The 16,944-nt window shown below is 42.6% G+C and overlaps 1 protein-coding gene across 11 annotated transcripts in view; it reads right to left on the reverse strand.

Moving 5' to 3' along the window:
* Window positions 1–4,388: 4,388 nt before the first annotated feature.
* Window positions 4,389–16,944, reverse strand: part of LOC139535806 (acetyl-CoA carboxylase) — a 61,214-nt gene continuing 48,658 nt past the window's right edge. For 10 of the 11 annotated variants that reach the window (XM_071335644.1, XM_071335638.1, XM_071335629.1 and 7 more), the window contains 4 exons: window positions 10,528–10,682; window positions 8,562–8,732; window positions 7,598–7,734; window positions 4,389–7,351 (listed from right to left, as the gene is read on the reverse strand). In XM_071335644.1, the coding sequence (XP_071191745.1) occupies window positions 7,222–7,351; window positions 7,598–7,734; window positions 8,562–8,732; window positions 10,528–10,682 (593 nt within the window). In that variant the 3' untranslated portion in view covers window positions 4,389–7,221. Of the gene's footprint in view, window positions 7,352–7,597; window positions 7,735–8,254; window positions 8,348–8,561; window positions 8,733–10,527; window positions 10,683–16,944 lie in introns of those variants that run through there. The other variant, XR_011667207.1, reaches the window with a different exon arrangement.

Below are 16,944 nucleotides of genomic sequence, written 5' to 3' on the forward strand. Positions count from 1 at the left end.
CCAATTCTTCCATGGCCTGCATACTCACCAGACATGTCACCCATTGAGCACGTTTGGGATGCTTTGAATCGACATGTACGACAGCATGATCCAGTTTCCACCAATATCCAGCAACTTCGCATTGAAGAGGAGTAGGACAACATTCCACAGGCCCCAATCAACAGCCTGATTAACTCTATGAGAAGGAGATGTGTTGTGCTGCATGAGGCAAATGGTGGTCACACCAGATACTAACTGGTTTTCTGATCCACTCCCCTATCTTTTTTAAAAAGATATCTGTGACCAACAGATGCATATCTGTATTATCAGTCATGTGAAATCTATAGATTAGGGCCTAATTAATGTATTTCATTTGACTGATTGCCTTAAATGAACTGTTACTCAGTAAAACCTTAGAAATTGCTGCATCATGTGTTTATATTTTTGTTAACTATAAATTGACATTTGTAAGGGGTAGATGTATTTTTCGTTAGGGATTTATTTTTAATCAATGGTTTCATATGTTGAAGGCAAGCAATAGGTAGAATAAATGTTTTCGGTTACCTCAGTGCCTGTGTGAACTTGCGGTTACAGTCACTGACCCATCACACAACTCAAAGGTTAACAGTTAAGGTTAGTGAGTCCTTAAGGTTAGTGCTATGGTTCGGGAAGGTTAAAAACAAAATGATTAAAAAAACGACGTGTCTATGTATCAGTATTATTTTGGTGCTTGCTAGAGAGCATTGTGAATTGCCATAACGCAGTGGTCTAAGCAGCGCGCTCCAGCTCCAAGCCTCACGAGTGCTGGGCAGTCTCATGAGTAGTGACCAGTCCAGTAGCGTTAGTTCAGCAAAGGACCGAGTTTGGGAAGCCCTGGACTAGCCTTTCATCGGTTTTCTCACCTTTCATTACGTGACAATGGATAGGCTAACGGGTAGCCTATTGGAATATAGTCAAATAACACTAGATTATCTCCAGTTGATGTCATTTAAACATTAATAGGCCTACATGCTAAATTCACCCGCACAGCTGATCTCCAGTTGCAACCATTATTGGGCACCTCATTACCGCTCCCTAAAATGTGTGTGTTACCTTAAAGTTAGTCCTGCTTGCAACCAACGTCTTTCAAGATATGTTTGCCCTCTGGTTGGTATTGTAATCGGAACAATGTAGTGTCCTTTTTGAACATACTAAGGGCTCTATTCAATCCGTATCGCAGAAGTTCAGCTTTTCAGCATGACACAAATGTAAAGGGTAGTGTTCCCACTTTAGCAGAGACTGTATTCAACGCCGCATATGTCGCCTCAAACGGAAATTACCTTTACATTTTTATCACGGAATCTGTAACGCTTTAGTTTGAATAGATTGAATAGAGCCCTAAGGGAGATGTATTCCTTTTACAAGCATTCCGTTCAATATAAAAACGTACAGTATTTCCTTATTTACCATGTCAAATCTACTGTGGCAATTCACCCGACGCGTTCTATGAATGGAAATGAATGCTTGTGTAACCTATTATTATTTTATTCATGTCCTATTTGGGTGATTCTGCAACTTCGGGCACTTTGGCCCTGCAAGCTTTCAGAAATAAAACTTATTGAAACACCATTTTACCAGTATTATAATTGTCTTTGATTTGTCCAGAAACAATATCTGATAATGGCTGCGATCGTACTATTTAGGAATTTATATATTTGTCATTTTCCTCAGACAGCCAGAGACAAAGGTAATTTCCATCGTCATTAAACATCCATTTTAGTTGAAAATGAAATATCATACCATTTATTTAACACATTTGTACATGACCTTGTATTGAATATTGTTTTAAGTGATTTTTATGGTTTTCCTAATATTAATATGTCAACCCTATCCCTGAATGTTTAAACTTGCCTTGGTCACAGCTGAAAACATCATGAAAAATAAGTCATTTCCACCCAAACTTTTTGTGAAATTATGATAACCAAATGATTTCCATATCTAAAACAAATCAATCAATGTAAATTATACATAATATACTAATATACCTAAAAGAATATGGGTTGTGATGGAAATGTTTTGGTACCATTCCCCAGATCTGTGCCTCAACACAATGCTGTCTCGGAGCTCTATGTTCAATTCCTTCGGAGCTCTATGTACAATTCCTTCGACCTCATGGCTTGGTTTTTGCTCTGACATGCACTGCCAACTGTGGGACCTTATATATACAGGTGTGTGTCTTTCCAAATCATGTCTAATCAATGGAATTTACCACAGGTGGACTCCAATCAAGTTGTAGAAACATTTTAAGGGTGAACAATGGAAAAAAAATGCACCTGACCTCAATTTCAAGATTCATAGTAAAGGGTCTGAATACTTACAGTACCAGTCAAAAGTTTGAACACACCTACTCATTCAAGGGTTTTTCTTTATTTTTTACTATTTTCTACATTGTAGAATAATAGGGAAGACATCAAAACTATGAAATAACACATGGAATCATGTAGTAACCAAAAAAGTGTTAAACAAATCCAAATATATTTGAGATTCTTCAAAGTAGCCACCTTTTGCCTTGATGCCAGCTTTGCACACTCTTGGCATTCTCTCAACCAGCTTGACCTGGAATGCTTTTCCAACAGTCTTGAAGGACTTCCCACATGCTGAGCACTTGTTGGCTGCTTTTCCTTCACTCTGCTGTCCAACTCATCCCAAACCATCTGAATTGGGTTGAGGTCGGGTGATTGTGGAGGTCAGGTCATCTGATGCAGCACTCCATTACTCTCCTTCTTGGTCAAATAGCCCTTACACAGCCTGGAGGTGTGTTGGGTCATTATCCTGTTGAAAAACAAATGATAGTCCCACTAAGCGCACACTAGATGAGATGTCGTATCGTTGCAGAATGCTGTGGTAGCCATGCTGGTTAATTGTGCCTTGAATTCTAAATAAATCAGTGTCACCAGCAAAGCACCATCACATCACCTCCATGCTTCATGGTGGGAACCACACATGCGGAGATCATCCATTCACCTACTCTGCGTCTCACAAAGACACGGCAGTTGGAACCAAAAATCTCATATTTGGACTCAGACCAAAGGACAGATTTCCACTGGTCTAAAGTCCATTGCTCGTGTTTCTTGGCCCAAGCACGTTTCTTATTATTATTAGTGTCCTTTAATAGTGGTTTCTTTGCAGAAATTCGACCATGAAGGCCTGATTCACGCAGTCTCCTCTGAACAGTTGATGTTGAGATGTGTCTGTTACTTGAACTCTGTGAAGCATTTATTTGGGCTGCAATTTCTGAGGCTGGTAACTCTAATGAACATCCTCTGCAGCAGAGGTAACTCTGGGTCTTCCTTTCCTGTGGCGGTCCTCATGAGAGCCAGTTTCATCATAGCGCTTGATAGTTTTTGCGACTGCACTTGAAGAAACTTTCAAAGTTCTTATAATGTTCCAGATTGACTGACCTTCCTGTCTCAAAGTAATGATGGACTGTCGTTTCTCTTTGCTTATTTGAGCCATTCTTGCCATAATATGGACTTCGTCTTTTACCAAATAGAGCTATCTTCTGTATACCACCCCTACCTTGTCACAACACAACTGATTTGCTCAAATGCATTAAGGAAAGAAATTCCACAAATTAACTTAAGGCACACCTGTTAATTGAAATTAATTCCAGGTGACTACCTCATGAAGCTGGTTGAGAGAATGCCAAGCGGGTGCAAAGCGGTCAAGGCAAAGGGTGGCTACTTTGAAGAATCTCAAATATAAAATCGATTTTGATTTAACAGTTTTTTGGTTACTACTTGATTCCATGTGTGTTATTTCATAGTTTTGATGTCTTCACTATTATTCTACAATGTATAAAGTAGTAAAAATAAACATCTTTGAATGAGTAGGTGTGTCCAAACTTTTTACTGGTACAGTATGTGAATATGTAGTTCAAATGTTTTTTTTATACACAAAAAAATTCAAAAAAACTGTTTTTGTTTTGTCATGATGGGGTATTGGGTGTAGATTGATGCAGTAAAATAATGTATTACAGCCTTATTCTAAAATGGGTGTAACGTAACAAAAATGTGGAAAAAGTCAAGGGGTCTGAATACTTCCCGAATGCACTGTATTTATTCCAGAATCGAACTCACGCCAACATGGTAGGCCTATATGTGCGTGCCGAAGCCAGTAGCCCTAACAGCTTGACCACCCCAGGCCACAATTGGACTAAAGTTTGACCTTTGTATACAGTTGTATGTCATCAGCCTAGTGGAGATCAATATCTATCTTTTATTAACAGTGGTGGAAAATGTACACAATTGTCATACTTGAGTAAAAGTAAAGATACCATAATTGAAAATTACTCAAGGAAAAGTGAGTCAGTAAGTATCAAAAGTAAAAATATAAATAATTTAAAATGACTTATATTAAGCAAACCAAACAGCAGTTTAGTTTTTATTTATGGATAGCCAGGGGCACACTACAATACTCAGACATAATTTACAAACAAAGCATGTGCGTTTAGTGAGTCTGCCAGAGATCAGAGGAGTCTGCCAGTAGATGACCAGGGATGTTCTCTTGAAGTATGTGAACTGGACCATTTTCCTGTCCTGCTAAGCATCCAAAATGTAACAAGTACTTTTGGGTGTCAGGGAACATGTATGGAGTTGAAAGTACATTAGTTGTCAAAAATATAAATAGTAAAGTACAGATACCCCACAACACTACTTAAGTAGTACTTTAAAGTATTTTTACACCACTAGTTATTAAACTATATAAAACAGTTGTTGTGTATGCTCCATTTCAGATACTTTTTTGTACATTTGAATGTTGTAGTAGTAGGACCTAGGCCTAGAGTTTGAGTGAGCAAGCAAACAGTTTATTTTTTATTTTTATAGCAAACCCCGATCCCAATGACTCCATGGAGAAAGAACTGCGGATCAATAATTAACTCAAAATTACAGTGAACATTTTAAAACACACCTGTAATACTGACTGTATAACTCCAGTGTGCAGTACCTAGGTCTCTTTAACATGATTGCCATTTAATAAATTAGTCACCCAAATGTTTCACATTTTCAACAAAAACAAATACAGAAAAAACACATTTTCAACATGTTTTTTGGTGGGAATAAGCCACAATAATAGCCAAAAATATACACCACGGTAGAAAACTATTGATTCTTAACCATTATGGCAACAATTTCCATTGATAGTGTTTGCTTGTGTGTCAGACTTTTAGTATACTAAAGAGCAAGCTGTGCTGCACTAAAGCCTAATGTAAGTAATAGAACAGTAAGGTCCATTCAAAGCAATGTGTGTAAGGCGACAACTGCTCGTCTATCTGCTTCAGCATGTGTCTGCCTTGGCTCACCCCAGGGCCAGTGTGGTTGGTCTGAATTGGCCTCTCCTCCTGCTGGACTCCTCTCCAGCACTCCAGGCCCTGGGAAGATCAGCCCACTTTCCCAATCACAATGCCCCGGTAGCGCCATGCAACACTCACTACCATGGGTTTTATCAGTAAATAAGTGCTCCCTCCAAAATGTGTACTAACACCCCCACCCTAGTGAACCCTCCCAGCAGTCTGCTGGCATCTTATTTTCAAGATCACCATCAAAACACCCCAAAACCCAATGCATGTTTTCCTTTCCCATAGGACAGAGGCTCTTTATGATTGCAAATGTATGAAGAGCTGCTTCCACTTTGGTCAATTGTGTAGTCCCTAAGCTTGGCCTCATTCATGTTAGCTATACAAGTATATCATTTCTGGTCTCTGCTTTGTTGATCATTTTTCAAATTGCACTTACATATACTAGATACACTGAGTGTACAAAACATGAACACCTGCTCTTTCCATGACAGACTGACCAGGTGGAAGCTACAGTATGATGCCTTATTGATGTCACTTGTTAAATCCACTTCAATCAGTGTAGATAAAGGGGAGGACACAGGTTAAAGAAGGATTTTTAAGCCTTGAGACAATTGAGACATGGACTGTGTATGAGTGCCATTCAGAAGGTGAATGGGCAAGACAAAATATTTAAGTGCCTTTGAACAGGCAAGCTGTTGTCAAGCTGTTGTCAAACCGGTGTCAAGTGCACCGGTTTGAGTGTGTCAAGAACTGCAACGCTGCTGGGTTTTTCATGCTCAACAGTTTCCCATGTGTATCAAGAATGGTCCACCACCCAAAGGACATCCAGCCAACTTGACAACTGTTGCAAGCATTGGAATCAACATGGGCCAGCATCCCTGTAAGAATGCTTTCAACACCATGCCCCAACAAATTGAGGCTATTCTCAGAGAAAAAGGGAGTTTATCAACATGAACACACATTCTGTAAGACTTGTGTAAATTCATTACCCTGGACATCAGTCCCCGTGTGTCTCCACTCTCCCCCCCCTCCCTCCAGAATCATTGCCAACAGTTTCATCAGTAACAGCACAAACTCATCGGCTGCCATGTTGGCTCCTCCAGCCCCAGTTTCCAGCACAGTTCCTCCACAGGGGCAGTGCCAGAGTGCAGTGGGGCCAGGCTGAGAAGAGAGGGGAGGCGCTCTAGGTTTATAACTGGTGCTAACGTGAGTCCTTTGTCCGGATCATATTCACATTCTGATTGTGCCCACATTGATGAATACCATTTTATTAAAAAATTCCACTGACTCTCTTGCATACTCACTGGACTCTACCCACACACACGCTGTTAACACGCTTATCTTTCCTGATTGCTTCAACTACCTCGTACCCCTGCACATCCACTCTATATACAAGGAGTACTGGTACAGACTCGATATTGTTAATTGATTGTGTTATTACTTACTTTTTTTATTCTGCATTGCTGGGAAAAGGCTCGTAAATAAGCATTTCACAGTAAAGTCTACACCTGTTGTATTCAGCGCATGTGACAAATACAATTAGATGTACACATGGTAGTAAAATGTGTCTCTTATCCACCAACCATTGTGACCAGATTTCCTGGTGCCTCCCTGTATGCAAATTATGTGACAGATTCTTTCAAAATATATATATTTTGTGTTAAACAATTATTGATGCCATAAGTCAATGGAGCTACCTGCCAATGGTTTTAGATACCGCTATAATGATTTAAATGGATTGACCATCCAGATCTGTTTACAATGGATTGATATCCAAATACAATGGGTCCCTGACTACCTCCGGAGGTGGTCAGGAAAATATGACCACAATAATCTATACCGCACTAAAAATGTGGACAAGATCAAGACAAAGGACGCATGTTAGAACCAGGTATAAATGAGGCTTAGGTAGCGGCCGGGGCAGCATCCATGGTAGACAGGATGCGGACCACCTCAGCACGCTGTGTTGGGGAGATGTGTTGGGTCATGTGCACGATGGAATCCATGGCAACCTCAGGATTGGCTTGGACCAGGCTAAGAAAAGAGATGAGAGATTGTGAGTGAAATTAAGGCAATGCACAGTAAAACAGATTACATGGAATAAATTGATTCTGTGGTAATCAGTGACATCACACTTTCCTGACACCACGAAATATCCCACTGCATAAACAGATGGTACTATACAAGGCTTTGAGTTGACTGCTACCGGACATCATAAAGGCCGGTAAGTGGCCGGTAAGTTCCCAGTGATCTGCCTGTTAAACAGGCTGTCTGACTCACCTGCGGATTTGCTTGAGGATGTGGTCCCTGCGGATGTACTTAATGTTCTCGTCGACGATAGACCTGGCCCCCTCCTCCTCCTTCAGCTGCTTCTCCAGCCACTCCACTACCTCCTCATTGCTGTCCCATAGATACGCCTGCACACATACCAGAGAGAGAAGAGAGGAACATTACTTTTTTGGGCCTTAAATTTACCCATTTTCGAGCAGGAGAGTACTACAATTTTCTCATAGCCTTGCTTGTTTGAAATAGCAAACCAAGAAAGTGATTTAAAAAAAATAAAATCCTATCAGAAGTGAAAGAGCTACAAAGCAGACCACTGATGCCTTTTTGACTGGACCTGATAGAGAGATCCCTATTCATGAGCGCAGCCAGTCTCTGATCCCAAACAAAGGCAGACGGGGGGGGCTTAGGCAGATTGGGAGGGCGTGACCTCACGCCGTTTTAAGAGCGCTCCTGCTTGTAGTCCGCAAGAACATTTAATGCCCTTATTAATCATTTTTTATCCGTTTGATTTTAATTAAGAAACAGCGTGTCGCACTCCTATCTGCACGTGCCAGGGCTCGGATTAATTGTAGCTTAAGATAGCCGGCCCTGATTGGAGTAATGTATTAAGCTAACAAGACGGCCGCTTCTAAAGATATACTCTCAATGTACCTCAGGAGCTGGGCTTTTTCTAGTCACCCCTGAAGGCAGCAGTCTGGGCTGAGGGACATCTCTTCGATCACCATCACTTCAGGTTATTTCTACCTAGCCATATCCAAGACACCACAACGCCTGGTTTGAAATTTAACTGATCGGAATGTATTTGTTTTGAAAATGACTAAAACCAGACTTTAATTATGAGGCTGTAAAGGAAGGTATAGATATACTCTGCAGCCTCTAGCCGACAGTGACCGTCAGTGTCTCGGTGCTGTGGTGGGCTGGATTAAGGAAAGTAGAGGAGCAGGCACTGGACAGTCACCTTGACGGTCCCCTCAGCCTCTACGAACCAGCGTCTCAGCATGGCCTGAATCTGTCCATCAGTCAGCTCGCTGTTGGCCACCTGGATCTTCATCTTGACCGTGTCCTCCAGCAGCAGACGCCTCAGACGCCAGTAGAAGAAGTGACGTGACGTCCGCCACTCCAGGATGTCCTGGGAAACCAACCACACACACACCAGCGCTTCAGAGAGGATATGTCTCACAGACAAGCCATACTGGCTGACACTGTACTTTTTAACATTTACATAGAATCGTATAATGTGTAGTTATTCACCAAAACATGATCTAATATCTGACAATACTTAGTTTACATAGATTTTATTATTTTGAACTGAATAAAATATTTGTTCATCATGATATGAGAACTTATGAGTGCAAGCAGTGGCATCCTGTCATTTATTTGGGCTGAGCCCCACCTGCTTTGAGGTATATCTTTTTTATTTTGGCATTAATACGTGTCACATATCAGTTTGAAAGCAATGTGGGGAAAAAATATATAATTGAGTTAATAAAGCCGTATACAACCATGGTCTCTATTTTGTTTTCTTGAGTAAGGAAGCTCCAAAATGCAGGTGTTTCAGTCTAACTCAGTGCTTTCTGTGGTGGTGGGGCGGGCCAGCAGAAATGAGGAGCATTGCACCATGATTGGCTCAGTATTCTGTCACTCATGGGGACCTTGTGCAATCGCCTAGCTTCAGTCCTTTTGTACAGCCAAAATTTCAGCCCTTTGGGTCCTACCATAGTTATATTACGAGCCTTCTTGGAAGGGCACTTAAGGTCATTGGCCACAGAAATGACATCAAATATGTACAGTAGCTTTGATTGGACTGATCATGTCAACATCTTACTTACTTTCACAATCTTAGCTAGCAGTCATCGTCATGAATCAAGTCTACTGGCAAATCCTTTTTAAAGGATATGGTCATATGAAGAGAAAATATAGCTAAAACGTATCAGTGCTCATCGACCATTGGACATAAACATTACACAACAAGTTGGAAATTGCAAATTTGGAAGGAATCGGTGACAGTGGCTAACCACAAGCATTGCAACTGGGAAGTCAGATGGGGAAAATATGTTTTGAACGGTTATCCAACTCGGAATTGTAACCGCCGCGCACAACAATGTCTTATATGCTGCTGCATAAATTATGTAATATGCCAGGGAGATATGGTCAGCAATGTTTTTTTAAAAGGTAGTAAACGAGGCTGAATGAATTGTTTCGTTCCCAGAAGGATCCACTGATAGCCAGGTGTAGCTGTGGTAAGGATTCCCTCCATGGTGCTGGAAATAAAGCTCTGCTGTTGCCCCACCAAGATTAACATGCTAAAATCGCCACTGAGTGCAAGAGACCCTCCAGAGAAATCCATTGGTCCTTGGTATTCTAATGGGAATCTGTGTGTCTGTCAATCACAGATTATTGTGCTGTTACATTTGCATGCATCTTGAGAGCATCAGAGAGATTGTCATCTCTTATACAGAAATGCCCCAGCAGTCCTCTCTCATGAAGTAACCCATTGTGCGTACACGAGTGTGTGTTTCAAGTGTGTGAGCGTGTATGTGATAGAGAGAGCCTGTAATTCTGCCTGGGGCTGTTCTGTGCTTGCTGAGGTGATGGGCCGGGTCATCAGAAGATAATTATAAAGACACATCTCACAGCCTGAGAGAGATTGGAACACACTATTCCCTAGGCCTCTACCGAACACACTATTCCCTAGGCATCTCATCAACTGTACCAGGCTACTGCATCCTGGGTAATACAGGCTTGGTTACTCACATACCGCATAGACACAGTTGTGTGTGTATGAGTTAGATTTTATCAAATAAAATGTATTCTCATATAGCTATGGGGGACCCTATCGCACCCTTCATTTTCATAGTGTTCTGACACAATCTCTGTTGTGATCACTTTTGCTTCAGCGTGACTTTGTGACAGTGTCGTCTCACCGTGATGACGCCCTTCTCCTGCATGCGTCCCGGGGTGTCGTGGAGGTCGGCGAACTGCACGGCTACCTGGTGGTAGATGGGTAACAGGAACTCCTCCCGCTCCTTCAGTTTGGTCTCCAGTTCCTTCCTCTCTGGCGGGCCCAGCTCTGGGGTACCTGGGGAGGGGGACCAAAATGAGCAGGAGGGCTACAACACAAACTATTCTGAGCAGGTTATGGTGAGGCAGGGATTATTCACGGAGGTATGTGTCCTCCTCCCAGAGTGCTAAGAACCTTGGCGTGATCCTGGACAACACCCTGTCGTTCTCAACTAACATCAAGGCGGTGACCCGTTCCTGTAGGTTCATGCTCTACAACATTCGCAGAGTACGACCCTGCCTCACGCAGGAAGCGGCGCAGGTCCTAATCCAGGCACTTGTCATCTCCCGTCTGGATTACTGCAACTCGCTGTTGGCTGGGCTCCCTGCCTGTGCCATTAAACCCCTACAACTCATCCAGAACGCCGCAGCCCGTCTGGTGTTCAACTTTCCCAAGTTCTCTCACGTCACCCCGCTCCTCCGCTCTCTCCACTGGCTTCCAGTTGAAGCTCGCATCCGCTACAAGACCATGGTGCTTGCCTACGGAGCTGTGAGGGGAACGGCACCTCCGTACCTTCAGGCTCTGATCAGGCCCTACACCCAAACAAGGGCACTGCGTTCATCCACCTCTGGCCTGCTCGCCTCCCTACCTCTGAGGAAGTACAGTTCCCGCTCAGCCCAGTCAAAACTGTTCGCTGCTCTGGCACCCCAATGGTGGAACAAACTCCCTCACGACGCCAGGTCAGCGGAGTCAATCACCACCTTCCGGAGACACCTGAAACCCCACCTCTTTAAGGAATACCTAGGATAGGATAAAGTAATCCTTCTAACCCCCCCCCCCCCCCTTAAAAGAGTTAGATGCACTATTGTAAAGTGGTTGTTCCACTGGATATCATAAGGTGAATGCACCAATTTGTAAGTCGCTCTGGATAAGAGCGTCTGCTAAATGACTTAAATGTAATGTAAATGTATGATTCAAGCCAGCTGCATGCTGAGAACATTTATGTAACATCAGAAACTAACACACCAAGGATATTGTGTCAATGTGATGCTGAACGTTTGGGATGGGCTACACTTCCTTATTCACTGAATTGTTTTTAAAATTTTATTTCACCAGGTAGGCCAGTTGAGAACAAGTTCTCATTTACAACTGCGACCTGGCTAAGATAAAGCAAAGCGACAAAAACAACAGAGTTACACATAAACGTATAGTCAATAACACAACAGAAACATCTATGTGCAAATGGTGAAGAGTAGGGAGGTAAGGCAATAAATAGGCCATAGGAGGCAAAATAATTACAATTGAGCATTAACACTGGAGTGATAGATGTGCAGATGATGATGTGCAAGTAGAGATACTGGGGTGCAAAAGAGCAAGAGGATAAGTAACAATATGGGGATGAGGTAGTCGGGTGTGCCATTTACAGATTGGCTGTGCACAGGTACAGTGATCGGTAAGCTGCTCTGACGCTTAAAGTTAGAGAGGGAGAAAAGTCTCCAGCTTCAGTGATTTTTGCAATTCGTTCCAGTCATTGGCAGCAGAGAACTGGAAGGAAAGGCAGCAAAGGAAGTGTTGGTTTTGGGGATGACCAGTGAAATATACCTGCTGGAGCACGTGCTATGGGTGGGTGTTGCTATGGTGACCAGTGAGCTGAGATAAGGCGGGGCTTTACCTAGCAAAGACTTATGGATGACCTGGAGCCAGTGGGTATGGCGCCGAATATGTAGGGCCAGCCAAAAAGGCATACAGGTCGCAGTGGTGGATAGTATATGGGGCTTTGGTGACAAAACAGATGACACTGACAGACTACATCCAGTTTGCTGAGTAGAGCATTGGAGGTTATTTTGTAAATGATGTCGCCGAAGTCAAGGATCGGTAGGATAGTCAGTTTTACGAGGGTATGTTCGGCGGCATGAGTGAAGGAGGCTTCGCTGTGAAATAGGAAGCCGATTCTAGATTTCATTTTGGATTGGAGATGCTTAATGTGAGTCTGGAAGAAGAGTCTACAGTCTAACCAGACACCTACAGTTGAAATCGGAAGTTTACAAATCAAATCAAGTTTATTTTATATAGCCCTTCGTACATCAGCTAATATCTCGAAGTGCTGTACAGAAACCCAGCCTAAAACCCCAAACAGCAAACAATGCAGGTGTGGAAGCACGGTGGCTAGGAAAAACTCCCTAGAAAGGCCAAAACCTAGGAAGAAACCTAGAGAGGAACCAGGCTATGAGGGGTGGCCAGTCCTCTTCTGGCTGTGCCGGGTGGAGATTATAACAGAACATGGCCAAGATGTTCAAATGTTCATAAATGGCCAGCATGATCAAATAATAATAATCACAGTAGTTAGAGGGTGTAGCAAGTCAGCACCTCAGGAGTAAATGTCAGTTAGCTTTTCATAGCCGATCATTAAGAGTATCTCTACCGCTCCTGCGGTCTCTAGAGAGTTGAAAACAGCAGGTCTGGGACATATACCTTAGCCTCTTGGTGCACAGATCCCTTTAGCGGGATCATTTGTCAACATCCGCTGAATTGCAGAGCGCCAAATTCTAATGAAATTACTAAAAATATTTAATTTCATGAAATCACAAGTGCAATATACCAAAACACAGCTTAGCTTGTTGTTAATCTACCTGTCGTGTCAGATTTTGAAAAGTTGCTTTACAGCGAAAGCAATCCAAGCGTTTGTGTGAGGACATCGATCAGTAGACAAAACATTACAAACAGCTAGCAGCAAAGTAGCTTGGTCACGAAAGTCAGAAAAGCAATAAAATGAATCGCTTACCTTTGATGATCTTCAGATGTTTGCACTCACGGGACTCCCAGTTACACAATAAATGTTCATTTTGTTTGATAAAGATTCTTTTTATATCCAAAAACCTCCATTTGGTTGGCGCGTTTTGTTGAGTAATCCACAGGCTCGTGCAAGGTCATGACGGGCAGACGAAAATTCCAAATAGTATCCGTAAAGTTCGTAGAAACATGTCAAATATTTTTTATAATCAATCATCATGTTGTTTTTAACATAAATAATCGATAATATTTCAACCGGACGGTAAACTATTCAATACAAGAGAGAAAGAAATGTCGAGCTACCACTGTCGCGCGCATTAATTAATCGAAGGACATCTGGCAGTCCACTGACGCGATGTGATAAATCTCACTAATATTTCAGAATAAAAGCTTGAAACTATGTCTAAAGACTGTTCACACCCTGTGGAAGCCTTAGGAAAAGGAATCTGGTTGATATCCCTTTAAATGGAGGAAAGGCAGGCAATGGAACAGGGATTTTTCAAAATAAGAGGCACTTCCTGGTTGGATTTCCTCAGGGCTTCACCTGCAAAATCAGTTCTGTTATACACAGACAATATTTTGACAGTTTTGGAAACTTAAGAGTGTTTTCTATCCTAATCTGCCAATTATATGCATATTCTAGCATCTGGGCCTGAGAAATAGGCCATTTACTTTGGGAACGTTATTTTTCCAAACATAAAAATACCTACAGTAGAAGTCGGAAGTTTACATACACCTTAGCCAGACAGCGCTGGTGTAATCGAGTCAGGTTTGTAGGCCTCCTTGCTCGCACACACTTTCAGTTCTGCCCACAAATTCTCTATAGGATTGAGGTCAAGGCATTGTGATGGCCACTCCAGTACCTTGACTTCGTTGTCCTTAAGCCATTTTAACACAACTTTGGAAGTATGCTTGGGGTCATTGTCCATTTGGAAGACCCATTTGCAAAGCAAGCTTTAACTTCCTGACTGATGTCTTGAGATGTTGCTTCAATATATCCACATCATTTTCCTGCCTCATGATGCCATCTATTTTGTGAAGTGCACCAGTCCCTCCTGCAGCAAAGCAACCCACAACATGCTGCCACCCCCGTGCTTCACAGTTGGGATTGTGTTCTTCGGCTTGCAAGCCTCCCCTTTTTTCCTCCTAACATAACGATGGTCATTATGGCCAAACAGTTCTACTTTTGTTTCATCAGACCAGAGGACATTTCTCCAAAAAGTACAATCTTAGTCCCCATGTGCACTTGCAAACCGTAGTCTGTCTTTTTTATGGTGGTTTTGGAGCAGTGGCTTCTTCCTTGCTGAGCAGCCTTTCAGGTTATGTCGATATAGGACTCATTTTACTGTGGATATAGATACTTTCGTACCCGTTTCTTACAGCATCTTCACAAGGTCTTTGCTGTTGTTCTGGGATTGATTTGCACTTTCTGCAACAAAGCATCTTAATCTCTAGGAGACAGAACGCGTCTCCTTCCTCAGCGGTATGACGGCTGCGTGGTCCCATGGTTTTTATACTTGCATACTATTGTTTGTACAGACGAATGTGGTACCTTCAGGTGTTTGGAAATTGCTCCCAAGGATGAACCAAACTTGTGGAGGTCTACAATTTATTTTCTGAGGTCTTGGCTGATTTCTTTAGATTTTTCCATGTTGTAAAGCAAAGAGGCACTGAGTTTGAAGGTTGGCCTTGAAATACATCCACAGGTACACCACATATTGATTCAAATGATGTCACTTAGCCTATCAGAAGATTCTAAAGCCATGACATCATTTTCAGGAATATTCAAGCTGTTTAAAGGCACAGTCAACAAAACCCACTGGATTTGTGATAGTGAATTATAAGTGAAATAATCTGTCTGTAAACAATAGTTGGAAAAATTACTTATGTCATGCACTAAGTAGATGTCCTAACCGACTTGCCAAAACTATAGTTTGTTAAAAATAAATTTGTGGAGTAGTTGAAAAACTAGTTTTAATGACTCCAACCTAAGTATGTACACTTCCGACTTCAACTGTAGGTATTTGTAGGGATCCAGATTTTGCAGCTCTTTCAGAACATCAGCTGTCTGGATTTGGGTGAAGGAGAAGTGTGGGGGGTGGGGGGGACTTGGGAAGGTTGCTGCGGGGAGTGCAGAGCTGTTGGCCGGGGTAGGGGTTGCCAGGTGGAAAGCATGGCCGGCCATAGATAAATGCTTACTGAAATTCTCAATTATCGTAGATTTGTTTTTCCCAGCCTCAGTGCTGTGGGCAGCTGGGACGAGGTGCTCTTATTCTCCATGGACATTAGTGTCCCAAAACTTTTTGGAATTAGTGCTACAGGATGCAAATTTCTGTTTGAAAAAGCTAGCCTTAGCTTTCCTAACTGACTGAGTTTATTGGTTCCTGACTTCCCTGAAAAGTTGCATATCGTGGGGGCTATTCGATGCTATTGCAGTCCGCCACAGGATGTTTTTGTGCTGGTCGAGGGCAGTCAGGTCTGGAGTGAACCAAGGGCTATATCTGTTCTTAGTTCTACATTTTTTGAAAGGGGCATGCTTATTTAAGATGTGAGGAAAGCACTTTTAAAGAGCAACCAGGCATCCTCTACTGACGGGATGAGGTCAATATCCTTCCAGGATACCCGGGCCAGGTCGATTAGAAAGGCCTGCTCACTGAAGTGTTTTAGGGAGCGTTTGACAGTGATGAGGGGTGGTCGTTTGACCGCAGACCCATTACGGATGCAGGCAATGAGGCAATGATCGTTGAGATCCTGGTTGAAGACAGCAGAGGTATATTTAGAGGGCAAGTTGGTCAGGATGATATCTAAGAGGGTGCCCATGGTTACGGATTTAGGGTTGTACCTGGTAGGTTCCTTGATCATTTGTGTGAGAATGAGGGCATCTATCTTAGATTGTAGGACGGCCGGGGTGTTAAGCATATCCCAGTTTAGGTCACCTAACAGTACGAACTCTGAAGAAGGATGGGGGGGGGGGAACAATTCACATATGATGTTTAGGGCACAGCTGGGGGCTGAAGGTCTATAACAAGCGGCAATGGTGAGAGATTTGTTTCTGGAAAGGTAGATTTTTAAAAGAACAAGCACGAATTATTTGGGCACAGACCTGGATAGTAAGACAGAACTCTGTAAGCTCTCTCAGCAGTAGATTGCAACTCCGCCCCCTTTGGCAGTTGTATTTTGTCGGAAAATGTTATAGTTGAGGATGGAAATTTCAAGATTTTTGGTGGCCTTCCTACGCCAGTATTCAGACACGGCTAGGACATCCGGGTTGGTGGAGTGTGCTAAAGCAGAGAAATAAACTAAACTTAGAGAGGAGGCTTCTAATGTTAACATGCATGAAACCAAGGCTTTTACGTTACAGAAGTCAACAAATGAGAGCGCCTGGGGAATGGGAGTGGAACTAGGGGCTGCAGGGCCTGCTTTAACCTCTACATCACCAGAGGAACAGAGGAGGAGTAGGATAAGGGTATGGCTAAAGGCTATAAGAACTGGTAATCTAGTGCGTTCGGAACAGAGAGTAAAAGGAGCAGGTTTCTGGGCGCGGAAGAAT

The sequence above is a fragment of the Salvelinus alpinus genome, chromosome 1 (genome assembly GCF_045679555.1).
Source record: "Salvelinus alpinus chromosome 1, SLU_Salpinus.1, whole genome shotgun sequence".
NCBI lineage: Eukaryota > Metazoa > Chordata > Actinopteri > Salmoniformes > Salmonidae > Salvelinus > Salvelinus alpinus.